We start from the raw sequence: 27,847 nt of genomic DNA on the forward strand, positions 1-27,847 counted from the left end.
AGGCGGAAGTGGAACCATGGAGCTTGCTACTTCCGTTCTGTAGAAACCATACCTGTCATCTCTATGGTTGTTGGGTGACTTTCCCTCACACCGACTCTATGGTTGTTCCTGGGGCTTGCAAGAAGGCGCTGCGCGCGCAACTTCTCCTTTCTTCTTCCGGCGTGGCCTCCATTGTGCAGCGAGTCTAGGTGAGTCTGTGGATCCGCGTCCATCCTCTGGTGGGAAGCGACCGAGAGGTCTGGAGAGTGTCGAGAGAGGTGGTGGGGAGTGTGCTGCCTGGAGTGTAAGGAGTCTGGGGAGGGGCTGCCTTCCCCTCCCCGGCTGGTGACCCCCCCCATGAGAAATACGACCCAGCACTTGCACAGCCCAGTTGTTTCCACTGGGAGGCCTTAAAATATATTTCATGGCCTTGTACCTGTTTACTCAGGTGTAAGGCTTGTGAATTACCTGGGAGGAAGCCCCATTATACCCAAAGGAAAGTTAGAGCCCTGAGTTGACATGCAATCGTGTGCATGTCAACTCAGAAGTAAGTCCCATTAGAGGCAGTGGGGCTTACTCCCAGGAAAGTGTGGGTAGGATTGCAGCCTCAGGGCCCAATCCTATCCAACTTTCCAGCACCAGTGCAACCGCAATGCAGTCCCAGGATAAGGGAACAAATGTTCCTATACCTTGAGGAGGCCTCTGACTGCCTCCCCACCATAGGATGCAGTTCATGCCCCATTGGCACAGTTGTACCGGCCCTAGGGAATTGAATAGGATTGGGCTTTCATTCTCTCCCACTGAAATTAGGGGCGCGTAGAGGTGCTTAGGTTATCTTTGGCTCGATCAGAGCCATGGGATTATTACAAATTGTTGGTTTTGTGGCATCTTTCTGAAGGCATCATTCACTTTTCCTATTTCCTTATTTTATTCTGTATTTAATGGTGAGGATGAGAGAACAAACATCATATCCTGCATTAATTATAGTGTCCTGAAAAAGATATGACAACGAACCTACAACTCTGTGCAAGTAACACAAAAATATGCCTACTAAACAGTTCTAAATCGTTTATTACATTTCTATGTAAAGAGCTTAGGGCAGTGTCTCTGGTTTATGTTTCTCATCCCCCAAGCAACCCTGTGAGGTAGGTTGGCAGGAGGAGAGTTATTGGCCCAGTGTGGTCACCCATTGAGTTTCATAGGCAAAACCAGGGATTTGAACCCAGTGCTCCTTGCCAGAACAGCCCCTTTGATGACAATGGCTAGAAAAGTTCAGGTGGCTGTGAATGAAGGCAAGCTTCCTCAGAGACAGAGAAGGGGGACAAATGGGTGCATGAGTGGGACTTTAGGGGTTGATCCTTGTTCTTTTTTTGTGCATTGGGATGGGAGGAGGTTTTTTAAAAAGGGAACAGGTAATGTATTAAGCCAAGAAGTCTTGGTGGTCTAAGTAAATATTGAGAGAGAATGAAGGAAAACTCATTTGACAAGGTGGATGGAGGGAGTTCAAAGGCTGTTAAGGTTTAGTTTAACTTGCATTCAGAAATCCTGAGTTGTTTGGTGTTAATCAGTTCACTTAGACTTAAGAATTGTTTGGAATAAACTATATTTATAAGATGCCCAAAATCGCTTGCTCTGAAAATTTTAACTTGCAGCTGGCGCAACTATTTGCACAGCATCTAAAGACAAGAAACATTGAGAAAGCAAACATTCTCATGTCTTCATGTTCCTTCTTTCCTTAGCCATGGCGATCCGCTACCCAATGGCCGTTGGCCTGAACAAGGGCCACAAGGTGACCAAGAATGTGGTGAAGCCGCGGCACTGCCGCCGCCGTGGGGTGAGTTTAGAGTTGGCAATGGAACAGTCCTCAAAACAGTGGGCTCTGCCTGCCCTACTTATTCCCAGCCCTAGTTTCTGAGCAGGATGAATTCACCATAATCCAAACTCTCTTGTCATACATACCCAATTGTACAGATAGAAGTGGAACCAAGAGTACTCTGTTTACAGCAGAGCTAGATGACCAGTCAAAATCCAGCTTGAACACTTGATGCATGAGGCATGAGTTAGGTAGCTCTCTTTTAAGGATCTCAGGAGAACATCAAGCTCATACTGGAGCAGGTTAGGGTGAGAACTTGGTGATTCTTAACAACACTAGTTGTCTGCTTGTCTTCCCGTAGTACTATCTGGATCTGCTACAGTGTTCCTGTGTTCTGGTTATAATCTGGAGGGAGGTAGGATGGTTGAGTAGCCCTGCAGGGCAGAGACAAAAGAGGAGATTATATCTTTCTTTTGGTACTGTTACGTGTCGTGGTTGTAAACTAGGCATAGGCCTCAGGTGGTACAGGTTAGGCGCCTTCTCTTAACCACAAACACAATTCTACAAATGCTTGGACTAGAGATGTGAAGGCCTGGAATAAAACAGGAAAAATTCAGGAAAAAAGGGTTTTTTTTCCAGAAGCCTTGTTTGTTTTTTTCTGAAAAATTGAAAAAAAGAAAAGAAAATTGAATATGGAATGTTTTATTTTAACATAATGAATAAAATATTTTAAGATAAGGTGTTCAAATATTTTCCAGATCATTTCTAAAAAATATGTATGGTATCAGATTATTCTGATTTTTGTGCACTGAGGACAAGCAAGTCACATTTAGGACTTGATGTTGGGAAGGTATTTTCAAATGTTGCAGAATATAGAACATCTTCAGGGATTTGGTCCTGGAATGCAGTCTGGGATTCTGCCAAACATATTCCTCCTGCAACATGGTAGCAAGGATTTTGCACAACATAGCCTGACTCCTCTTACTTCTCACCGCCTTTAGATTCCTCCATCTTCTGCAGCATGTGAACGAATCTGGTCTATGTTTGGAAACACTCACACTAAATCAAGAAATAAACTGACATGTGAAAGGGTAGAGAAGCTTGTTTCAATCCAGGCAAACCTTCAGTTTTTAGTCCATAACAACTGTGATAATGACAGACACAAGAAAGTAGCTGCAGAAGCAGAGACTGACAGCACAATCCTGAGCTGCCTGGGGCACCGAGCCTCAGGCGGCACCTCAGGAGAAGGAGACTTTCGTCCCCTTCTCCCGGGTAAGGGAAGCAGCCCTGCAATGGGGCTACTCACTTTACTGCTTTGGTAGGCAGTAAGGTAAAGCCATTTGTGGAGCTCCACAGACCTGCTCCCTCCCCCCAGCATGCCTTCCCCCCCTCTCTCCGCCCCCCACCGGCCTCCCCCTCCCTGGAATGCCTCCTCCCCACCCCCTTCCCCGCCCCTGCTTACCCTCCATGAGATGGCTGAGTGGCGGAGGCTGGGCGCCCGCCCCGCACTAGCCTAGCAGCATGAAGCCATGGTGCTGAGCCCAGGATTGGGCTCTGATACTGATAATTGCACCTCAGAAAATGATTCTGATTAAATTTCATGCCCTGTCATTGAAACTTAGTCCCACTCCCTTCTATACACTTCGCCCCTCTTCAATTCTTCTTATGAGAATGGGTTTTTTAAATTTTTATTTAATACTGGGGAGAGGAAATATTAATAATTGTTACTTCTGGATTTTTAAAAATTGTCTTGTGGAGTTTTTTGTCTGTTCCACATAAACTAGTAAACAGTTCAGGAGATTGTTGTTCCATTTGTTGCAATTGCAAATAAATATTTAAAAAGTAAATTCTGTTGTAGTAATTGTTTGGATACACTATATTTTTAATATACTAGTTGTGATAATTTTATGCCAAGTCAAATTGTCCATAGTCATACTTTATGTTCCAAAAGTAACAGAATGACTTTCAATCTGGAAAAGGAAAAAAAGTGCTAATATAGCATTTTTCAGTTTTTCCAAAAGTTTGTTTTTCCCCCCCAAAAACCAGACAAAAACTGGGTTTTTTCCTGAACTTCAAAATTTCTGGAAATTTTACATCTCTAGTTTGGACCTACATAGGTGACCATCAACCCCCATCCAGGCCTTGGGCATTCTCCCTATTTTGCTATGGTTCCCATTGTTTACTACCTCCAATACTGCTTTTGGCTCCCCTTTATACCTGTGTCAAAACCTCTTATTCAAGCTCTCCTGAGCTGTTATAGCCTTGTGTCTTGGCAATCTTTACTTCCACCATTGCATGCCAAATATCTCTTCTAAAATCCACCCTTTTCCATGCATGATCTTTTGCATATCCTCATTAAGTGAATAAACCTATACACATTTTCTTGTCTTAAAAGTTAGACATGCTCTTGGGTGTATTTGTGCTGAACTCAAATATGTCATCGGTTTTGCCTGATTAACTAGTTTTGGGGTATGGCATGTCCATCTTATATGCTGATTCAAGGATCTTCCTCTTGAGGAAGACATGGCATCTGCTTCCTCACAAGAAAGCTGATTGAATTTGCATATAAAGTGGCTACACTGTACTACCAAAACTGAAGCCGTTTTTGGATTCAGCACCCCAAAAATATTCTAAAATTCATTCAAATATACTTGGCAACTAAAAAAAGTTGCTTTTTTCTCTTTGTAGGTCTTTGTAATCATTCCTAACACTAACTGGATTTTGAGTATGTGTAAATAGAATTTATTCACATTTATCTTTCTTCCCCATTTATTTATATTGTAAGTTTCTTAGGAGTGAGGTCTTGACCTTATTGTATCTATAATTCATATAGTTTATATAATATGTGTGTGTGTGTTTATAAATCAGTAATTTAAATACTGCTTTTCTGAAATGCACACTTAGGGCTGTGTACCCCAAATTAAAATCTTCCCTAATTAACTGTAATTACCAGGCACAGAGGCTACATACAGGCACTTGGCCCTTCTGCACAGCCCCTACCACAAAGGAGAAAAATCAAATACTAGGGAAAGGCACAGAGTTTCTTTTCTTTTCTTGCAGCGCCTGACCAAACACACAAAGTTTGTACGGGACATGATCCGGGAAGTGTGTGGATTTGCGCCATATGAGAGACGAGCAATGGAATTGCTCAAAGTCTCAAAAGATAAGCGAGCCCTGAAATTCATAAAGAAGAGGGTGAGTGCTGACCTGAGAAGGTGGGGAGAGAGGAATGGTGCTGGGGGCTATATTGTCTACAAATGCAGTGCCCAAGAAACCACCACAAAATTTTAAGCCACCCATATGCTTCAATTGGCCAGTACAAAGTAGAACGCCTCCTTCTACTTTAGCAGGAAGTCTAGAGGATAGAGCCTCTGTTAGCCCAAAGATAACATCTGAAGGTCGCCAGTTCGAGAGACCTTGAAGCAGCTGACAAGCTGAGCAAAGTTATTGCACCCGCTCTTTGGTGTGAGCGAAGAAGCTGGGGGCCAGAAGTGATACCAGACTGTGAAAGAGCCATCTGAAATGTTGTGTGGTTCTTGAAAGATAGTACCTTTCTGTTGTAAAAATCCCCTCGGGTTTAGAATTGGCCTGCCTATGTGAACCGCCTTGAATAAAGTCAGAGGAGTAATCTGATGAACAGAAATGCAGTATATAAATACCATTATTATTATTAGCCTTTGTATTACAGAGACTTTGAAGAAAGAGAGATCTTTGTAGATATGGTTCTTTCTGAAATCTTCACATGTGCAGAGAACCTGTAGGGATTGATTTTCAACTTCTTGCTAGACTTTGGGGATGCTACAGCAATAGATTTTCATGGTTTTGAAACCTCTCCAAAGCCTTGCATTATGGCAAATTGATCCTTTTTCTCTTTGGAGTCCTCTTCATATGCTAGGCTAGGACTCTCCAAACCTCAGCCCACGGGCTGGGGAAAGCCATCCCGTGAGCAGAGCTTACAGTTCTGCCATTACATCATGTGTCTTTCAAACAGAACATGTCACAGGGACACTCTGGACAGTTGCATCTGTTGTCCAGCATCACAGAAGGCTGGAACTGCCCAGAGTGTCCCTGTGACATGTTCTGTTTGAAAAACATACAGCGCCATAGCAGAACAGTAAACTCTGGGACAGGGAGGGCTTTTTTGAGATACAGCAGTCTCATACAGCTGTGCTAGGTTATAAATCATGCTTACCAATGCCAGCAAAGATGTGGTCTTAGCTGAGGGTCTATCCTGCCAGCTGGCTTCCTTCAAGCCCAGGTCACTTCCTCAGAGTCACTCATTAAGCAGCCTGCATAAAGAAAGCCCTCTTTCCTTGAAAAATCAGTTTCCAACAGCTTCTAAGTCTGGGGTGCTGATGCCATTGCCTTTTTAACCCCACAGGTGGGGACTCACATCCGGGCAAAGAGGAAGCGTGAAGAACTCAGCAATGTCTTGGCAGCAATGAGGAAGGCAGCAGCCAAGAAGGACTAAACCCCCTTCGCTTTTTCCTGTGTCCCAATAAAGCTTATTTTGAAAAAGACAAAACCAGCAAGCAGTGTGTAAAGTGTCTTTGAAACACCAGGGGATGGGGAAGCAGTGTTAGTATATGGCAAAGGTTCTTATAGATCCCCCCTCCAAAGGTGCTCTATAGAGCTTGCCCAAGTAATAGAAGATTAAGCTTCTGGGTGCCTCCAAATTGCCACAGAGGTCAGGAGGGTTGAGGATGCTGGTGAGTTGTAGCTTTGCAGATGTGGTTGTTATAGGTGATATTTACTTAACACACCTGGTGGGTTTCCTGCTGGCTGTGGTTTTCTTCCATGACTTAACATCTGACAAAAAATGAGGACCTCTGCACTGGATAGGAGGTATGTGTTGAGCTTTTACCTAAGCTCCTTCATAGAGACTGAAATGGACCAATTAGCCAACTCTGTACAAGACAGGTTATCCTGATGCCATCATAGCTCTGCTTTACATCCATGAAGTCACAGGTTCAATCTACTGCTTAAAGCTGTTCAGAATGACAATCAGTTGCAACCCTCCATAAGTATCATTGCCTAAAAGTACAGATCTTCCCAAATGCAGTCACATACAAAGTTGACATCAAGTCTAATATACTAAAAATACTGAAATGAATGGGGACCCACATGAAATTGGCTTGTGACCCACCCTGTGGGTCCTGGCCTACTGTTTGAGAAACAGATCAGTGGTTTGATTCAATAAAAGTGAGCTCTGGTTCATACGTATGACCCCTTGCAGCACTAGGAGTAGATTTTACTTTTAAAGCTTGCTAACTTTTACTATAGCTATACTAGTTTATCCTGTAGTCATATTTGGTTACAGTTTTTCATAAAACACATGGAGGTACAGAAGGAATAAGTTTCTCATACTTTACACCTAGTTGCTGGGATTCTTGCAAAGAACATCCACCCAAGTATGCTGTGATCTAGAACAGCAATCACCAACATGGAGAGTGCTGTGCAGCAGCAAAGGCTTCCCCAATGTGGCTGGTGCTTACGATTCCACCACGGAGCCTCCGCAAACCCCTGCTGTATCAGGTCAAAAGCCTATCTAGTCCAGCTTCCTGTATCTCACAGTGGCCCTATCTCAGGGAGCCACCCAAAACAAGGTAACTCCTATATTCCCTTTCAACTGGTATTCAGAGATAACCTACTTCTAGAACCAGGTGGTTGCATTTACCCATCATGATCTGTAATCTGTGATGGCTTTTTCCTCCATAAAACTGTCCAATCCCCTTTTCAGGGCTTCTAGGCCAGCTGCCATTACCACATCCTGTAGCAAGGAGCTCCTCAGATTGATTACACAATGGGTAAAGAAGTATCTTCTATCTGTCCTAACTCTCTTGCCTCTCAATTTTAATCTATGTCCCCTGATTGTGGTCAAGTTTCATTTAACTAATTAAGTCTTAACAAAAATACTCTGTATGCAGTATTCTTACTAAAGTTATACACAGTAGTCTATTAATAGACCACAGCTGACTTCAACACATACACAGTAGCCAGAGAAGGCTTGGACCCTTGATGAGTTAACTTCCTTTAACAGGACCAGTTAAAACAAGACATACCAAAAATGCCATCTTGATTTATCTTTACAAACTGTAGGTCCTTTGCATGTTCAACAGAACATCCTTTCCTGTCACTGTGCTTAGAACTGAAATCCAAAAATAAAGTACCCCTTGACAGATCATTTTTAAAACTTGTGTGCTAGAGGCAAGCTTCTGCAGAAAGATAGGTGAATGGAAAGCATGCAACTTCAACGTTTAATTCCATGTTGGTGTATTCAGAAGGCAGGTGCTGTTCTAAGGACCACTAGTAGAAGGTGTCAACAATATCCAACAATAGTCTGCTCCCCTTACTCCAGAAAGGACTACCACTCACTGTTAATTTCCTTTTGTCATTGTTAAATCCAAAAGGAATAAGTAGGTGTTTGTTTCTGGTGAGTAAGACAGGATAACAACCCAAGTCTATTTACCGCTTACTTCTGAGTAAAACAGTATTGCCAAACACTTCTAGGATTATGGCTGTTGCTCCATATGTACAGCATGTATTTTGCATGTTGAAGCTTCCAGGTTCAATTCTTGGCAACCTTCCTTCAGGAACAGGCTTGGAAATGACACAACAGACCTCAGCAGAAAGTAACTCAACAGAAGTTGCAAGGAGAAAATTCAGTTTTAAAGAGGAAGAGTGTTGAGTCCCATCCCATGAACTATTTTTCTAGAATTTCACAACCCCATTTTCAGTGGAAACATTTTTAATTAGTTCATAATTCAAATAATTTGGTGTGGAAAATGCTTCACAGCAACTGGAACCAGGAGGAAATAAATCATTAGGAGTCCATCATTAGGAGTACTGGTTACATAGCAGCAAGTCAAGTTCATTCTGTTGAACTAAAACCATCTTGCTTCTGAATCAGAGGCACAATGGCTGGGCTGAGAGAAGACATACCAAAGAGGTAATGTGCTGCTGCAGCAGCTCAACCTCCTGGGGAGTCAAGCCCTGGAAAAACAATGTCAAAGATTTCTTTATAATGCTCCACGAAGTGTACTTCCAGTCCCTCTGTGATGAAGTCAGCAAGATCACTGTAATCCTTCTTGTTTTCCGATGGGAGTATGATACAGGAAACACCAGCTCTTTTGGCCTGGGAAAAAAGGAGAGTACTAAGTTAATGCTATGGAACAAGCTCCCTGCTCTCTTGCCTCCCTGGAGGACAAGAAGAATGCAAGAGGAGGATTCAGTGCCTGGAGGTAACAGTGGCTTCTGCCACTCCACTGCTACAAGAGATTAATCCCTGTGTGGCAGGATCTTGCTCCTTTCTCTCCCCCAGTCTGTCAAATCTATAGCTAATAGGATGGACCAATGCTAGAAAGCTATGAAAAAGAGGCTTGGAGGTATGTGAATTTTGCTTCATGTATCGTTTTGGCTACTCACCATTGTTTAGGTTTGGCTAGGAAAAGACAGATGTTTGCTTCACTCTATTGTGTGGCTTGCCTCACTTCCTAAGAGCCACCTGGATTCACTTTATTAAACCCATAACCTGAAGGCATTGCTGGGGAAAGACTGCACAGTTCCTCATTTGCTTCCACATTACAACAGCCTCGATGTTGTCCAATGCTATTTACTGAGAAGGGGTTTTCAAGATCAAGGGCGAGTTAATTCTAGTCTGGCAGTGTTTAGCTCTCCTGCACCAGCCCAAGGAAAGCAATTCTAGCCCCAACTTACTGCAATGGTCTTCTCCTTGATTCCACCAACAGGAAGAATCTTGCCCGTCAGTGACACTTCCCCAGTCATGGCCACATTTTGCCTTGCAGGGCGATTCATCACCAAGGACAACAGGGCGGTCACTATTGTGCAGCCTGCGCTGGGCCCATCTTTTGGTGTGGCACCCTGCCAGAAAAAAACAAACACAGTTAGACCTACTTATTAAAAGGACCTCTTCTCCAATATGCTGCATTCAAGGTGGTTCATAATAAATCACACCACCAAAACTATGCAGCAAGAAAACACACCACCACTACCTTATTTGACTTCTGAACTATAGAAATAAGTGCTCCTGCACCCCACCCCCTGCCCTGCATTACAGCAAGGTCAGAACAACCAAGGCCTTATGAGCACACAGTTCCCCAGTGAGTGGGCTTTTTAAAATCAAATCAAAATGAATAGGGAGCAGCCAGCAAGAACATCTCTCTATGCACCTGAACCAACTGCACGCAGCATGGAAGCCAAAAGTCCTCCAGAGCAAGCCATCTCTCTTTGCCTTACTATAAGGCTCACAAGTTGTACTAAGCATCCAGTATAGCACGTACTTCTGGCACATGGAGGTGGATGTGGGAGGACACCAATAAATCATTGGCAGGCTCCCTTTGCATTAGAAAGGCCCGGGCAAAGGTGTAGGCAATCTTGGCACTCTCTTTCATCACATCTCCCAATTGGCCTGTGACTTCAAGGGAGCCATCCTTGTTCTCCTTGTTTTGGGGCCGCCGGAAGGAAGTCTCAATGAACAAAGTAGAGCCGCCTAGAAGAAGAATGGAGTAGGGTGTAAGTCACAACTGTTCCTCCTCCCACCCTTTCCCATGCAAGCCCAGGCATAATAACCAAGGTGTTCTCAGCTATGGTCCAATTCAGATTCAGTACTGGATGTTCCTCTCTCATTAATATGGCAGCTGGGAAAGAGACTCTCTACCACATATTTTACTGCACTGGCACTCAATACAGATTTGAAGCCAAGCTAAGATTTGTCACAACTATAACCACAAATCATCTTCTCACCCATGGCTGTCCAGGCCAGGCCCATTACCACTCCAGGGGGAGTCACTTCATACATTCGATCCACTGTGAAGATGGGCTTCCCAACAAAGTCTTGAAGGTTTTCTGGTGTCACATCTACTTTCTCTGCTTCTCCACTGACAATCTTGTAAGCAGATTTCCGAAGCACCTGAGCCAGAGAAAGGAGGGTTCAGGCTGAGAGGACACAGGCACGCTCCAGGGTAGACTGAACTTCAGCAGCTTTGCTTCCTTTGCCAAAGGCACAAGTACCTCACCTTCTCCACTTGCTTCTGGAGGTTCCTCACACCACTTTCCCGGCAGTACTGCTTAATGAGGACAGTCAGCACATCAGGTGTGATGCTGGCTTTGCTCTCATCCAGCCCACATAAGACACGTGCTTGAGGGACCAAGTACCTCTATGAAGGGGAGAGAAGACAGGAAGAGCTCCCAGGTTACTAAACTCCCAGCAGGCCGAAGAGACATTGCTATTTCCCCTATGCTGTTCTGCCATTGTGGTTCACCTGTGCTTTGCTTGGATTTGCCATTGGAAACTGAGAAATTTCAAAAGAGCTACTGTAGGGTAGCGGTTAGAGTGTTGTACTATGACTGGAGAGATCAAATCACCGGTCAACCATGAAGGTGATCTTGAAGTACCTCATTACCTCTCAGCAGATCCCACTTCTCACAGCAGATGTAGGGCCATGCATGCTCTCTTTTGAGGAAGGGCAAGACAGAAATGTTACAGACTAACTACAATGGACTTATCTGTGTGCTTGGCATCAGTGGTTTATATGCAAATGCTGATCCTGCAGCTGGAGGACCTCTGGGATGCTTCTGAAAGGCACTTCCAGTTAGCGAGCGTGTCCCTCCCCCAGATTTCATTATCTGCACAATTTGGTATTCACAGGGGGACGGATCCCCCATGGCTACCAAGAGCCCACCATACAGTATAATGTGTCTGGATCTTCTGTTCTCAATGACTACATGTGTTGTTTAAGAACATCTTCATCAAGGGACTGTAGCTCAGTGGTGAAGCCTCCACTCCCAGTCTGTGAAACTGGACTAGTTTGTAGGGCTGTTGCTAAGAACGTATGTGAAGTGCTTTAAGTTCTGCGGTCTAAACAATTCTGGTATTATGGCCAAAAACTCTTTTAAAATCTCCCATTCTCAAGAATTCATCGCTGGAGTTCTCTATCCCATCTTTAATTTGGCAAGCGCAATGCTGCTCTCACCTCTGCTATTGCCAGCTTCTCTTGGGCAACATATCCTGAGATGTTGATCATTTCCATCCTGTCCCGCAGGGGTTCTGGGATTGTTTCCGTCACATTGGCAGTACAAATGAAAAGCACCTGGTGGGGGAGAGAGGATGAAAGAGAGAATGGCTCGATGTTGAACACCTGGGCTCTAGATATGGGTGTGATTTAGAGCCCTCCCACTCCAGATTACCAGGACCAGCAATTCTGGCTTCCTACCAAATCCCTTTTGGCCTTTACAACTAGCCACAAGCACAGCAAAGCAAAACAGCCAGAAGTGAACATTTGAGAGATTCCCAACACCACACCCAAAGCACCTCTCTGCTATTGTTAATATCAGCAACAGGGGAGCCTCAGACAGATGACAAAAATCATACCTTGGATAAATCCACTGGCACATCAAGGTAGTGATCCAAGAAGTTGGCATTCTGCTCTGGGTCCAGCAGCTCAAGGAGTGCTGAGGAGGGATCCCCTTGGTAGCCTCTTCCTATTTTATCCACCTGTGGTACACAAACAGCCTCTCAGAGTTGGGCACCTGTCTCAATCCACCCAGTCCAAACTAGGGACCTTACTGAGGGATCCATGGAACTGTAGTCTCCACATTAAAAAGGTGTACAACCTCCAAAAGCAAGAGGAAGACGCTGATGTGATGTTACCTCATCAATCAGGATCAAGGGATTTTCTGTCTTTGTCTTCTTCAGGCACTGAATTATCTTCCCTGGCATCGCTCCCACATATGTCCGCCTGCAGAACAAAAAACCACACTGGGCAATCACACACTTGATACATACAGAAATTGCATAGTTGCCTGATTTCAAAATACGAGCAGGCCCCCATATCCACAGTTTCACTTATCTGAGGATCGGGCAACCCCCCCCCAAGGCACCCATTACAAGCACCTTTGTTTTACTGTAGTAGTGCATGCAGAGCGGGTGCTTCTTGCTTAACATTCTTGCCACCTGAAGAACGGAGTGTGCAGGTAAGCAGAATGCACGCTAGCAGGTGTCGAACAGGAAGCAGGAGGAGCAAGCACAACTACAGTAAAACAAAGGTACTTCAAATGAGCTCACAGGGGGAGGCGCTATTAATACAGCATTCTCCTGCATCTGCTGTTTCCTTATCTGTGGAGGGCGGACAGAAACCCCGTGGATATGGGAGGCTGCCTGTAATTTAAAATGTTTAAATTTTTAGAAGACATGCATATCAAACTGATCTTTATTAGTAGCATCCCTGGCTTCTGTAGTCCCTGTTCTAGATCTCTGATCAGGACATTTCACTTTTTATAGACAAAGAAGAGAATGTGGCAGCAGGCAGAGGATTCAGTTCCCTGAGAATCTCAACTTAAAGTAGAAAACACCAGTTTCTGATCTTTATGGGGGGAAAAATGTATCTTCTCTGCAGAACTGGTGACCCTTAACAAGAACCTTTGCATGATCCAAAATTTCATAAATTACATATATTTCATTGAATATACGCAAGAGTCTGCACACACAGCATGTGTTACAATGTCAATCACTAGGAGAACTGTCAAAATTGAATGAGAAGTTAGGAGAAAGGGGAGGCGGTGGGGGAGCTGTTCTGTTTTACTATCTCAATTTTGCTTTTAATTTCTCTTCCCCCCCCCCCCCCATTCATATCAAGCCAGAAGAATGAGGCTTCTTTATACCAAAACAGCCTCTTGGTTAAAACTACAAAGAATAAATAAGGCAGTTCCCCAATTTTCATAATTTACGAAGGTTACAGAACTGAGCTGCTCTTGGCATGTGACTGCAATCTACTCGGCAGGGAGCGCACAAAGTACAGGTGTCATTTCCCAATGAAACAGCAGCAACCCATGTCTCCAGAATCTTCCGGAGAAAGATCTAAGGAAATATGGCCAATAGTTCAAGTCACTCACCTGTGCCCTTTGATCTCTGCCACATCGGTCATCCCACCAACACTGAAGCGGAAATATTCCCGGTTCAAGGCTCGAGCAATGGAGCGGGCAATGCTGGTCTTGCCAACACCAGGGGGGCCATAGAAGCAAAGAATTTTGCCTTGAGTGGATCCCCGTAGCTGGCTGACAGCAATGAATTCCTGAGATAGACAGGCAGAGAGCACAGTCAGAAGCAAGGTAAGACATGGCCTCAAATGTACTTAAGGCCTGGTTGGAATTTATTTCAGATATTAATCAACTCTAAACTTTTTGTTTTCCTTGACTTTGAATGAAATGATCAATTGTCTCTAACACAGAAATGTGTCATAAGCCTTGCTTTCAAATTTGCAGCAGCTTTACCAAATCTTATGCATAATCTGTAAAAAAAATGATTATTTGCTGCTTGGACTTTAAATTTTAAAGGGATGTAGACAAAGCTCATCTACACACTGATGGTTTCAAGTTCAATCCCTGGCAGCATCTATGGTTGAAAACTGATCCTGAAGACCCACAGCTGAAAATATTCTTGCTTTGCCCAAGACTATGGTGAGCTGCATGGGCAGTCCAAGCAGCATGGGCTAGAAGAACCAAAGGTCCTCTCTCTCTGGTTGTTACCAGAACTCTCTTTTTGACATCTTCCATGCCGTAGTGATCCTCTTCCAAAACTGCCTGAGCTCTGGCCAGCTCCATGTTCTCTTCACTACACTTTCCCCAAGGGATGGACGTCAGCCAGTCCAAATAATTCCGGGTGACACTGACAAAAAAAATAAACACAGAAACTAAATGGCATCAGCACAGTAGAAGCTACTTAAGTCAGTAGACAGGGGCTCCCCAAGGTGGACACAAGCCTCTTGAAAGTTTCCAAGATCAATCCCAGGATCCAAAACATTGGCACAGACATCAAAACACTCACAATGACCTCCCCCCCCCCCAATCCCGGAACCCCACAACACAGTAACAATGTAAATCTCAACAGTGGTTGTTAATTGCACCTATGCAAAACCCAGAGAAAAAGACTCACTTGAACTCAGAGGAATGATTATCAAGAAGGCCCAGCTTGTTCAGCTCCTCGTCAATCACTTCCATGACATGTTTTGGCACCACCAACTCCTTAAGGCGTTCCCGGAATTTCTCCTCAATGGCATCCTTGTCCTCTTTCTCTAGGCCCAGCTCCTTCTTGATAATCTTCAACTGCTCCTGAAGGAGGTATTTGCGATGGGTCTGCTTGATCTTCTCCTCGACCTGGACACAGAGATACAGACAGCTGCTGTTTAACATCTTCCAAGAGAGCTCTCCTATGCATCAAGCCCCCACACTAAATCACCAGCCCTCAGCCCTGAGCTTGACTCAGAAAGAACACTGCAGAGCTGGAAAAGGTGCAGAAGAGAGCAACCAAAATAATTAGAGCACTTTTCAAGCAGGGGAAGACTCAAATGCATGGGTCTTTTGAGTTTAGAAAATAAGACTCCTCAGGGGAGACCCAAAACTCTGCTAAGAGGTGTATAAAATTATACACAGTGTGGAGAAAATAGAGGGGGAAGTTTTTTTTCTTCTCTTGTAAGACCAGAATTCAGTGATCCCAATTTTCTTTGGGTAGTCAGTTTAGGGCTGACAAAAAGGAAGGGGCATTTTACTTGATTGGACAGTCTTCCACTCCCTCCATTTCTCCTTCACTATGGGAGAGTGCCGTAACAAGACTAGGAGGCTGCTGGAATACTCTGTGGTGTTTCACACCAGTCTGAAACTCTGAGTTCCCCTTTCGGTGATGTGACTCAGCATAGAGAAACTCAGAACAGAGAAACTCTGTTTCCCTTTCCAGGTCTCACCTCTCGCCCGAGCCGCTGCTGGAGCTTGCTGAGTTCATATTCCTTCTTGAGGAGAGACAAGGCTTTGTAAAGACGTTTGGGAATCTAGAAGAAAAACATAATATACTGTTCAGTTTCACTCACAACTGGCTCATCCAATTTCTTGTACCCAAGTCCCTGATTGTAAGTGACCGTCTGTTCAGGAAGTGGCCAGTTCGACTCAGGCAGCCTGGTTACTCCAGACAGTTTGGGTAGCAGCATGGCTTTCCCTTACATTTGTTTCTTCCAGGATGTCTTGCAGTTCTTGCGACTCGGCCCCCGTCAATGCTGCACCCATGTCACTCAAATAAATTGGGTTGTCGACCACTCGCTGTCCTGCCTGCATCATCTGAAGCACAGACTCTCTGGAAAGAGCCAGCAAACAAAAGAGTTAGAGCATAGCCATGTCTCCTCATACACTATTATGACATTAATAACCCACTTTCCTATCTTCACCCCAACATAGCATCTTTTCCAGTGGCTGTTGAAGAGCTTGACCTGACAGCAAACAAAAAGAGAACTTTGGCCTGGTAAGTTCAAAGCCAGACAAGGAATGGTATTTCTGCAAGCTTCACTCTCGGGATCGCTCCAGCAGCACATTCCATACCAGCTGCTCCTTAGGCATCCATTGTCTCAACAAATGTGGTATCCTTCACACTCCCCACAGGCGTTAACTGTCCCCACGATACGGCGAACTTTAATGCTTCCTGCGCTGGAGATGGAAATGGAAACGAGCTTAACAATGCATGGTCCACAGCATCCAGCTGAGCCTCTTGCTGCCGGAATCTTCTGCCTATACTCTGTCCAGAGTCTCCCTGACTCATCACTCGCTCAGTTCACAAAATAATAAAACTGCTAGGACGTATGCTGAGCCAGTACCATGTATGTGTACATTCACCTGTTAGGCTTGCTCATAACAACCCCCTGCCGCCATGTAAGAAGGCATTCCCCTGCCTTAAGGGCTTCTGCACTCTTGTGGGGCAGGCTGCTTCCTTCCAGCCTCAATAACCCACCCGCAGTACAGGCACCAAAAGGCGCAAAGCCCCTCCAGCATGAAACGCACACACACACAAAGTAGAAAGTTTATTCAAAGTAAGTTTCAGATTGCCTAGGTGACCAATACTCATCCTGGCTAAGCCAGGACAAGAGGATGGTTAGTCACCTAGGTACAACATATGTACAGCAAGTAAGGAAAATAATAAAGCTCTCTCGTTCTACTCTACTTGAGTACTAACCTAACTTTCAAACACAGTTACCTTGGCAAATGGATACACATTCCCACAGCACTTCGTGTGGCAAATGCCAGGCTCAGGAGCAAAGGATGGATTTGCCTTGTGCATAGTTATAGGAAATTTTCCAAGACCCACGAGGGGTACTGGGCCAATCATCCAATTCAAAATATGCACTTCACATCACCCCAAGTTTCAAACCAATCACATTTCCTGTCACGTCCGCCTCATCCCTCAGTTACCAGGCTGATTCTTCACACCTGGGTTACATTCCTATCCGCCCTTATCTCTCCTCAAAGTCTCTACTGGCGCCTAGGTCTCTCAGCATTTGAAGGCAATTTACCCTTTGTTTATGGCTCTGCCTGCTTGACCAGTTGGTCTCTGCAATTCATCCCAACTGTCCCTTTGTTCTTAAATGGGCCATCTTGCAGAAATACCATTCCTCCTCTGGCTTTGAAGTTACCAGGCCAAAGTTCTCTTTTTCTCTGCTGTCCAGTCAAGCTCTTCCGTTACCCATCATACTACTGTACCACAGTACTGTGCAATCTTATTAAGAAATTCTACCCTACTAATATAATCTAATCCCGTTACCCAATTCTACCCTGACAATTCTTAATAAATAATTTATCATTGCTATTATCTGAAGATGTTAATCATTACTTTAGAAAATGTTCTGTCCATTTTAACTCCAAAGTGTAGTCCCATCCAAATACAGTCTGATGTGATACGGTCTTTTTACAATCTCATTGCTCAGTTACTTGCTAGCCTTCATAAAAGGGAGATTGCGGAGTTTCAGTAAATTGGATAAGAACACATTACTTTTACTCAGACTGCTGATATGGTCCAAATGACCTACACTAGTAAGCAAAGAAAATTTTATTTTGAACTACTAACTTTTTGAAGGCGACTGCAAGACTGCTGAGGTCTTCTTTATAAAACAGTTAAAGCAAACATCCTAACCAGTCACCAATCGCCAAGCCACATGGAAAAAAATGGGTTCCATTCCAAGCACTCAAGTGAATGGCAAAAAAACTCACTATAGCAAAACAATTTAAAAAACAAAGTTTCTTTGCTCAGGTGATTTAAAAACAGCTTTGCTGACCTTTTGTGATGTAAGATAAGAGTCATTAGGAAGACAATCCATCAATCAGCACTCCAAGGGCTTAGAAAAGCACTTCACTCAGTCCCTCCCTTCACCAGTACAAAGTGATCACCTTTCTTTTCTCAGGTGGAAGGGAGGGGTCCACTGGAGAGAGAAGGATTGATGGATTGTCAGCCAGCTGCCCTCTCTCTCTCATTAAGGAGGCTATTGTTAAAGGACTGTTTAGTTTTTTTAACTGATTTTAAAGGGATGCATTTTTCCCCTTCTCCAGGGATCAGCACATTCCTTCTCATTTGGAGGGGCCATTCGCAATGAGTCAAATCCGTGTATAAAAAATCCGTGTATAAATAGACTGGACCTGTACTTATTTCACAAGCACAGGAGCTGCCTTAGTAAATTTGGGGGGCAGAGAAGTCCAAAAGAACACAGCAGACTTTTCAAAGGTATGAGAGAAGGGAAGAACAAACCTGTAAAGAGGGTTCAAGGCAATTATGTCTCTGATAGTCTTGACGATTTCTGCAGTGAGAGCCTGTGAACAGAAGACCAGGACAGAATCTGAGGAATGAAGGTGAAGGATACGAGAGTACAAGGAAGACAAGGAGGACCCCCTTCTTCCATTCTTAACAGAATCCGGATGTTTCCCCAGAGATGTCTCACTGCCATGAGTAGAATCTCCTGCACTGTTAGAGCCAAACAGAATTTTTACTCATGCTGCATTATCTCTCAGAATGGTTCACAAACAGAGAGTATGCCCCTAAATTTCTGAGGGTGCAATCCTAACCACTTATGTCAGCGCTTTCCAGCACTGGCATAGCAGTGCCAATGGGACGTGTGCTGCATCCTGCAGTTGGGTGTCACCCACGGAGGCCTCCTCAAAGTCAGGGAATGTTTGTTCCCTTACCTCAGAGCTGCATTGCCCTTATGTCAATGCTGGAAAGCACTAACATAAGGGGTTAAGACTGCGCCCTGAGTGTACAGTTGGATCACCACCCTCTTAGCAATAGCCCTGCCAGGTTCCCTTACTCACTTTGACCTCTTCTGTAACCTGGAAGTCCTCATGCTCCACATTGTCCACTTCCACCATGAGCACCTCACCCAGAGAGGTCTCCAGGGGCTCCAGTATCACCTCAGCTGTCTGGTCCTTAACTTCTAGCTGCTCTTCGTTCTCCCTCTTCGAACGCTTCTGCTTCCGCCGGGGTTTCTGCTTGATCTCTGGCTCATCAGGCTCCACTTCCAGTTGCTTATTTATATGGATTCTGAAGCCCAAGACAAAGGACAGTGGAAATCAGCTCAGAAGGCACAGTCGCTGGTACAACAGCTTTTTGAGGGAAGCAGGGAGAAGAGCTGGATTCAAATTTCACCTAATGCCAAATGGGCATTGGAGTTTACTGAACTGCATCAAAGTGTGTTGAAACACATTGTAAAAATTTTCCTTGTGGAAACCTTTCCAAGCAATTCTTCCCAAGTTAAAAAAAAAAAAAAGAGTACAGCTATTACTAAATTTGAGAGTCAGCATGGTGTACTAGTTAGTGTTGGAGTGGAACCAGGGAGGCCTGGATTCAATTTCTCCCTCAACCATCAAGCTCACTGGGCACCTTGGGCAACTCACTAACTCATACTCTAACCCAAAGGTCTCCAAAACCCAGCCTGGGGGGCCAAATGTGGCCCGCAGCAAGCCTCTTTCTGGCCTGCAGCCAACCTCTTGTCCCTGAAAGCCTCTGGCCTACTCAACTGAACATGACCAGAACTGTGCTCTGATTATGACTGGAGGGTGTCCTGAGGGCCAGAGAGGCTGAACGAATGAGCCCATTCACTCATTTATTCACTTATCTAAGTTCCATCTCTAATTTATTTATTTAAATTTTATATTTAAATTTTTTTTCTGGCCCTCCACACCACGCCAGATATTTGATGCGGCCTTCTGACCAAAAAGTTTGAAGAACCCTGCTCTCACCTAAATCACAGGATTATTTAGAAGATAAAGTGGAGCAGGCACTGTGTAAGCTGACCGACACACTTCAGAAGAAAGTTGGAATGAAAATGTGACAGAGGTAGAATAGATAGAATACATCGCAACAGTCACACACCAAATATGCCACAACCCCTCTCCTCACAGCATGTTAAGTACACAGAAGCTTACAAGAAAAGAAAGGCAAAGGGGCAATTACCTTCGGTGCCCCATGACTATCATACGCAGTCTGTCCCCCAGGTCCTGCATTTCATGAATCTGGACAAATGTCCCCGTCTGATAGATTTCATCCAGGTTCTCTACCACATCCGATTCATTACTGGCAACACAAAGTCAGAATTATTTTTGGAGACAGAGTAGAGGCAGGAAGAGACACTAATTTCCAAGATCATTCCCTGGACCATTGGTGTTCAAACTGGGGCGTCGCGATGCCCCAGCCTGTGGGTCCTGGCCTCTGCCCCCTGAAGGGGCGGGGGCAGCCAGGAGACAGGGAGAAGGCAGCGGCATGATCCGCAGGATCGTGCCACTCAGGGGGGCTGCAGGGGCTTGGGTGCACTTGCCCAAGCCTCCTGCAGCCTCCTGGGGGTACGGGGAGCCCTGCGCAACCTTCGGAAGGGCTCCCCAGGTCAGGAAATGTGAAAGCAGAGTGATCGCGCCCCGCTCCACAAAACCAGAAGCAGAGATTGCTCCACTTTCCCTTCTGACAGGACTGCAGGGACTGGGGCACACCCTCCAGTCCCTGCAGCAGCCATCCCTGCATGCAGGGAGCCCTGCGTGAGCACCTGCAGGGCGCCCCAGGTCAGGGAAAGGGAGAGTGGGGCAATCACTCTCCGCTTCCGCTTTTGCGGAGACAGAGCAGAGCGCTCCCTTTCCCTGACTTGGGGCGCCCTGCAGGCGCTCGCGCAGGGCTCCTCACACACAGGGATGGCTGCTGCAGGGACTGGTGAGTGCATCCCAGTCCCTGCAGCCCCCTGAGTGACACGATCCTGGGGATCGCGTCGCTGCCTTCCCCCTGCTCCTGCTGCCTCCCCCCCCCCCCCGCAAAGACTTACTGCTGGTTTCAAACTCATGGAGAGTTGAAAACCACAGCCCTGGAGGATTCCCGAACTACATTTGAGAGCACAACAATTTACAATTGATCTGCACTTCAATATCAAACAGACTTCATGCCTGCCCAGCAGGACAACAGTCCACTCTACTAGCTCTGGATCTCTGACTGCAGGAATCTGGGCAAGATAAGCACTTTAATTTGGAAGCCAAAAGGAGGTTACAGCAACCCAATCCTGAGCTGCCCAGGGCGCCCAGGCTTGGCGGCACCAAGAAGGGCTGCCGCCAGATCCTGCGCCTCCCGGGCTACCGCAGGAGGCGCCTCCGGAGAAGGGGACTTTTGTCCCCTTCTCCCAGGTAAGGTAAGCAGCCCCACAATGGGAGCCTTACACGAGTGCCTTGGATCCTACAGAGCAGAGCTCCATGGACAAGACTGACTCCCTCCCTCCCCCTGGCACACCTCCAGCCCACCCCCCAGCACACCGCCTCCCGCCCTCTATCTGCCTCCCACCGGCCTCCCCGGCACGCCTCCTCCCCACTGCCACCTACCGTGCCACGGCTTGGGAGACCGCCGAGCTGCGGAAGTAGGGCGACCGTCCCGCGCTAGCACAACACTGGCCGGCGCAGAGCTAGCACGGGCGGGAGCCTGGCAGTGAGGCTCACAAACGTGCCTTATGGCACGTTTGCAACAGTGCTCAGCGGCATGGAGCTGTGCCGCCAAGCACAGGATTGGGCTTTCAGAGCAGTTCCTCAACATAACATGCTGCCTTTTAACTTTTAAGGAAGCGACTGCTTGTTAAACTGGCCTTTGGGGAAAGATGTGCTGCAGATGCTCACAAAATAAACGCCAGTGTCTCTTGTGATCATGACTTACTTATCATCTTTCTTGAGAAAAACACCTGCATATGGTTGGGCAAGGCGAACTTTCCTCCTCAGAAGCTCCACCAGTTTCTTGTTTTTCACCTAAGCATTAAGAGACATGAGAAAGACTCAAAGGTGGTCTCAGAAAGATAGTGTTATCACTACAATTCAACTGGGTTTTTTTAAGGAAAAAAAAAACGGGGGGAGAGGAGAAGAGTGAAGATCTCTCTCAAAAACAAAGTTTTAGGCTATACTGTACTTCCTTGCAACCCATTGAAACTGACTGGCAACAGGAAATGCTTCACACACTTGGTCAACCTATGGAACTCATGGCCAAAAGATGGGCAATGGACACTGGTTTAGACTGTGTAGGTTCTGTTTTAACAACAAAGTCATGGAGGAACAGAAGCCAGTCAATGGGTAATAACTGATATATCAACTGAACCTCGATGTTCAGAGCCAGGGTATTTCCGATTCCCAAGTGCTGAGTGCAAATCAACAGAGGAGGCCCAGTTGTTTTCAGGTACTGCTTGTGAGCTTCCCACAAGTATCTGGTTGGGTCTTGAGTGCTGGAATCAATTGAACTTTGAATTGATCCAAGAAAACACAATTTTTATGTCACTAGCATTCCTGCTATTACTACCCCCAGAAAAATGGATTAATTTCAAGGATTTATTATCAGTGGTTTTCTCAGAGGATTCAAAAGTTAAGGTTTTATACTCATTTGTCTGCCTGGAAATCAAGCGAGAGGTGGCTGCAGCATGGTCTTCTATCCCAATCCATAAGAACATGCCATAATTTCTTAATTAATGTCTGGGAACATGCCATAATTTCTTAATTCTGCCCTATCTTACCAATGTGTAAATATATCACATCTATACATGTACACATGGAGAAATAAACATCTTCTACGCAGACTGCAGCCTCTGCCAAAATTTGTCAACAGCACTGCCTCTTGCATACTCCCAGTTGTTTTAGTCAAGGACTAAAGACAAAAAACTGCTGGGAGTGTGCAAGGGATTGTAACCTTGGCATTCTTCTTCTTAAGAGATTGTAACCTTGGCATTCTGATACTATCAGTGCCTGAAGCTGTAGAGGCCTTTCAGGTGAGAGAACTCAAAACCAGCTCAAGAGTAAGGACAAGAGGGGACCCATTCCAAGTTTCTGGCATGGCCAAGGCCAAAACCTCATTTTTGCCAACAAATCAACAGCATATCATTGAACTGTCAAGCAAGTGCTCTTCAAACCAGGAAGTCAAACCAAAAGTGAACCCTAAAACCAGTCTGGAAAGGCTTTCACTAAACTGAAACTGAATTACAAAAAAGGGATAACTAGTTTAAATAATCAGATACTCAGCTTTGCAATAATATGGTTATACATTTTATTTTTCTGTGTTTTTATTTTTTTATGTGTTGTTTGTAAAAGCCTCAAAATAATTTAATTGCTTAAAAATTATCTACACTGCTCAAAACAATAAAGGGAACACTTAAACAACACAATGTCACTCCAAGTCAGTCACACTTCTGTGAAATCAAACTGTCCACCTAGGAAGCCACACTGATTGACAATCAAGTTCACATGCTGTTGCACAAATGGAGTAGACAACAGGTGGAAATCATAGGCAAGTAACAAGACACCCCCAATAAAGGAGTGGTTCTGCAGGTGGTGACCACAGACCACTTCGCAGTCCCTATGCTTTCTGGCTGATGTTTGGGTGACCTTTGAATGCTGGCTGTGCTGTCACTCTAGTGGCAGCATGAGGCGGAGTCTGCAACCCACACAAGTGGCTCAGGTAGTGCAGCTCATCCAGGATGGTACATCAATGTGAGCTGTGGCAAGAAGGTTTGCTGTGTCTGTCAGTGTAGTGTCCAGAGCATGAAGGTGCTACCAGGAGACAGGCCAGTACACCAGGAGACGTGGAGGAGGCCGTAGGAGGGCAACAACCCAGCATCAGGACTGCTACCTCTGCCTTCGTGCCAGGAGGAACCGGAGGAGCACTGCCAGAGCCCTGCAAAATGACCTCCAGCAAGCCACAAATGTGCATGTGTCTGCTCAAACGGTCAGAAACAGGCTCCATGAGGGTGGTATGAGGGCCCGACGTACACAGGTGGGGGTTGTGCTGACAGCCCGACACCGTGCAGGACGTTTGGCATTTGCCAGAGAACACCAAGACTGGCAACCTCGCCACTGGCGCCCTGTGCTCTTCACAGATGAAAGCAGGTTCACACTGAGCACATGTGACAAACGTGACAGAGTCTGGAGACGGCAGGGAGAACATTCTGCTGCCTGCAACATCCTCCAGCATGACCGGTTTGGCAGTGGGTCAGTAATGGTGTGGGGTGGCATTTCTTTGGGGGGCCGCACAGCCCTCCATGTGCTCGCCAGAGGTAGCCTGACTGCCATTAGGTACCGAGATGAGATCCTCAGACCCCTTGTGAGACCATATGCTGGCGCGGTTGGCCCTGGGTTCCTCCTAATGCAGGACAATGCTAGACCTCATGTGGCTGGAGTGTGTCAGCAGTTCCTGCAAGATGAAGGCATTGATGCTATGGACTGGCCCGCCTGTTCCCCAGACCTGAATCCAATTGAGCACATCTGGGACATCATGTCTCGCTCCATCCACCAGCGCCACGTTGCACCACAGACTGTCCAGGAATTGGCGGATGCTTTAGTCCAGGTCTGGGAGGCGATCCCTCAGGAGACTATCCGCCACCTCATCAGGAGCATGCCCAGGCGTTGTAGGGAGGTCATACAGGCACGTGGAGGCCACACACACTACTGAGCCTCATTTTGCCTTGCTTTATGGACATTACATCTAAGTTGGATCAGCCTGTAGTGTGTTTTTCCACTTCAATTTTGAGTATGACACCAAACCCAGACCTCCATGGGTTAATAAATGTGATTTCCATTGATGATTGTTGTGTGATTTTGTTGTCAGCACATTCAACTATGTCAGGAACAAAGTATTTAATAGGAATATTTCATTCATTCAGATCTCGGATGTGTTGTTTAAGTGTTCCCTTTATTGTTTTGAGCAGTGTATTTATCATCATATTCATTTCATTGTTACAACTCAAACAAAAGGAGTTTGATATGATTCTACATGCAACTAATCCAAACTGATTCAAGGTCAGTTTAAAATGTCAGAATGGGTTTCTGAGTCAATTCTGTATTGTGTGTGAACCAGAGAATTTAAAAAAAACTCTTTGACTTGAAGCCACAATTACTGTAGATCCAGATTCTGAATGGTTCAACTCCCTGATTCAAACCACTCAACTGAATAACTTTTAAGTGAGTTTCTTGAAATGAGTAACACTGCATGAATAGGATGATGAAATCACTGAAATCCCAACCATGTGTCCTGGCCTGAGACACATGAAATCCCTGAGAGACACATGAAATCCCTGAGAGAATGAAAGTGTGCCTATCCCACTTGTTAAAAGAGGAGTTTGTAGGGCACATTAAGTATTAATGCAAATTATGTTCAAACACGAGAGTAAAACAGTGAAGATAAACCTGCTCTCAGACTGAAAGGTTTCCATTAATAAGAAACGTTCTTCCTTCTAATAGATCCCCCCCTTTCATGTTGACTAGTCACAATCAAACCTGATAAGAAAACACAGCTGTCAACCCTGAAGGCCCAATAAACATGATTTTTGCAAAAGGAGCTCAAAGCTGAGTGAAGGACAAAGCAGCAAGATTTTCAGAGGGGCAGAGAAGGAAAAAAAAGACCAAGATTTATGACCTTCCTCAAGGACTGAGCTTCCAAAATTCTGCATCATTAATAAATATGAAAGACCTTCACTGCCAAGCAGCTATAGAGTGAAGAGAAAGAAAATCTAAGTCAAAGGTAAAAATCCTAAGCGCAAATACTGCCTCTTTTGCTTGCTTCTTTTAATTCATTTATGGCACACCATCACAATATAAAGATGTTTGAAACACTGTTACAGTGATGCCTTGCAAGATGAATGCCTCGCGCAACGAAAAACTCGCAAGACGAAAGCATTTTGCGATTTTTTGGGTGACTCGCAAGACGAATTTTTCTATGGCCGTGCTTCGCAAAATGAATTTTTTTGCATTTTTTTTGTTTGTTTTAAATCGCACAACCGTTAATACCCAGGATGGATTGAAGTTTTGTGCTTGAAATTTTTGAAATCCTCTGTACAGTATGTAAGTGCCTTTAAAGAGCACTTAATAAACACTTTGTAAACCAAATTTGACTTTGTTCTGACTTTTTTTGCCCATAGGAACGCATTAAATTTCAATGCATTCCTATGGGAAACCGCGCTTCGCAAGACGAAATTTTCGCAATACAAAACGACTCGCGGAACGAATTAACTTCGTCTTGCGAGGCATCACTGTATTTATTTACTCAAGTAAGTTTATTGTGTTCAGTAAGGCTTAGACCAGAGGTGTCAAACACACATAAGATCTTCAGGTTGAATATGGCCCACAGAAGCAATGTTTCCAACTCCTGTTATAATTAGGCTCTCCCAGACTGATAACTGGGCTCTCTTGTATCTTGAAAATACAAACAAGTTTTGCACTTTTTCTCCTGTCATTTGCAGCTAATAGTATTCCACATGAGAACAAAGTGCTTATTTCTGGCCATCACCTGCTTAATGATGCCACTTCCTGCTTAACGCTGTCACTCGCAGCCCTCAGCAGGCGCCATGAGTAGGAACTTCGGCCCTCTGTCTGAAACGGGTTTGACACCCCTGGCTTAGGTGATAATCCTATTTTACAGCCCAATCCTATGCATGTCTACTCAGAAGTAAGCCCCATTAATTAATTAATTAAATTAACAGTATTTATATACCGCTTTTCAACTAAAAGTTCACAAAGCGGTTTACAGAGAAAAATCAAACAACTAATGGCTCCCTGTCCCAAAAGGGCTCACAATCTAAAAAGATGCAAAAAGAACACCAGCAGACAGCCACTAGAAAAAACACTGCTGGGGTGAGGTGGGCCAGTTACTCTCTCCCTGCTAAAAAGAGGAGCATCCACTTGAAAAAGTGCCTCTTGCCCAATTAGCAGGGGTAAAGTCTCATTGGAGCTTGCTCCCAGGAAAGTGTGGATCGGATTGGGCTGTTAGGCACTGAAACAAACACTTCTAGTTATAGATGGCACGCTGCTTCCAAAACCTCGCAATGCTAACTTGAACAGAAGTAGGAGATACTCAGAACTTGAGATGAGGGTCATGTGGTGGGTGGGGAGTCTGGGGTGGCAGAGCCTCTGCGCCGGAGTCCTTTGAAAAGTGCCGCCACCACGGGAGGCACCCAAGCACCCACAACCCACATGCTCCCGCAGCAGCGTTTTCGAAGGACTCCGCCTCCCCAGCCTTCGCATGCCCCTGCTTGAAGTATCCAGGACTGAATGCCCCCCCACAAGCAAAGCAGGTGCTCCACCACTGCCCTGTGTGTCCACCAGCACAAACCGGTTTCCACCCAGTCTGACCAGTGGTCCCTTGCCCAGTTCAACTGGCAACCTCTCCGAAGCAGAGGCTTCCCCCCACTCCTGGCAGCCTGAGAGTCCTCCTTCCTCAGCAAGGGAGCCTGGGCCCTCCACCCACCCACCCAGGCTTCGCCTCGCTCTGAGGCACTGGGGGGCCTCACCTCGATGATCTTGATGAAGCGGGGGAAGACGGGGTTCCTGGAGACGGCGATGAGGGGCACCTGCGGGACCCGATCGGGAACCATGAGGGGGGCGAGCGCCGTCACCACCGGGGGGGCGCCGGAGTCGCCGGAGCCCGAGCCGGAGCCGGGCGTCTCGTCCCCGCTGGAGCCTTCCAGGCCGCCGTCCTCCTCGCCCCCGGGGCCGCCCCGCAGCACGAAGAGCGGCTCGGACGCCTGCGTGGCGGGGGGCGCCCACAGGCTGCTAGGCCCCGCCGGCGCCGAGGCAGGGGAGGCGGGAGGCCGCCTGCAGCCGGGAGACGAGCACAGGCGCCACCGGCCCCGCCAGGCCCGGCCCAGGGGAGCCACCGCCGCGGACCGCCCGCAGCGCCACAGCGCCGACCGCACCACGGCCGCGGCCATCTTGCCGGCGCGCTCCGATGACGCCCTACAGCCGCGACCG

The 27,847-nt window shown here is 45.9% G+C and overlaps 2 protein-coding genes across 2 annotated transcripts; one reads left to right on the forward strand and one right to left on the reverse strand.

The window, feature by feature from the left end:
* Positions 1–95: 95 nt before the first annotated feature.
* On the forward strand, positions 96–6,317 carry RPL36 (ribosomal protein L36). The gene is made up of 4 exons (XM_066635906.1): positions 96–188; positions 1,719–1,813; positions 4,853–4,987; positions 6,174–6,317. The coding sequence occupies exons 2-4, from the start codon at positions 1,721–1,723 to the stop codon at positions 6,261–6,263; spliced, it is 318 nt and encodes a 105-aa protein (XP_066492003.1). The 5' UTR covers positions 96–188; positions 1,719–1,720; the 3' UTR covers positions 6,264–6,317.
* A 2,205-nt stretch (positions 6,318–8,522) lies between these two features.
* On the reverse strand, positions 8,523–27,815 carry LONP1 (lon peptidase 1, mitochondrial). Its single transcript, XM_066635960.1, has 18 exons — positions 27,388–27,815; positions 21,786–21,874; positions 20,064–20,183; positions 18,923–19,151; positions 18,363–18,424; positions 15,800–15,929; positions 15,547–15,630; positions 14,742–14,962; positions 14,336–14,474; positions 13,703–13,881; positions 12,462–12,549; positions 12,183–12,305; positions 11,785–11,901; positions 10,828–10,968; positions 10,556–10,721; positions 10,093–10,301; positions 9,509–9,673; positions 8,523–8,927 (listed from the first exon to the last, which is right to left on the reverse strand). The coding sequence occupies exons 1-18, from the start codon at positions 27,805–27,807 to the stop codon at positions 8,763–8,765; spliced, it is 2,847 nt and encodes a 948-aa protein (XP_066492057.1). The 5' UTR covers positions 27,808–27,815; the 3' UTR covers positions 8,523–8,762.
* Positions 27,816–27,847: the final 32 nt, after the last annotated feature.

This window comes from Tiliqua scincoides, chromosome 8 (genome assembly GCF_035046505.1).
Source record: "Tiliqua scincoides isolate rTilSci1 chromosome 8, rTilSci1.hap2, whole genome shotgun sequence".
NCBI lineage: Eukaryota > Metazoa > Chordata > Lepidosauria > Squamata > Scincidae > Tiliqua > Tiliqua scincoides.

What these genes read in the sequence shown, in the direction of transcription:
- RPL36 (XM_066635906.1), top strand. Translation starts at nt 1,721, where the DNA reads ATGGCGATCCGCTACCCAATGGCCGTTGGCCTGAACAAGGGCCACAAG. An exon ending in GGCACTGCCGCCGCCGTGGG is followed by an intron (nt 1,814 to 4,852) that starts GTGAGTTTAGAG and finishes CTTTTCTTGCAG; the next exon opens with CGCCTGACCAAACACACAAA. An exon ending in TGAAATTCATAAAGAAGAGG is followed by an intron (nt 4,988 to 6,173) that starts GTGAGTGCTGAC and finishes TTAACCCCACAG; the next exon opens with GTGGGGACTCACATCCGGGC.
- LONP1 (XM_066635960.1), bottom strand. Translation starts at nt 27,807, where the DNA reads ATGGCCGCGGCCGTGGTGCGGTCGGCGCTGTGGCGCTGCGGGCGGTCC. An exon ending in AGGTTACAGAAGAGGTCAAA is followed by an intron (nt 18,425 to 18,922) that starts GTGAGTAAGGGA and finishes TTCTGTTCACAG; the next exon opens with GCTCTCACTGCAGAAATCGT. An exon ending in TCAAGGAGAAGACCATTGCA is followed by an intron (nt 8,928 to 9,508) that starts GTAAGTTGGGGC and finishes CTTTTTTCCCAG; the next exon opens with GCCAAAAGAGCTGGTGTTTC.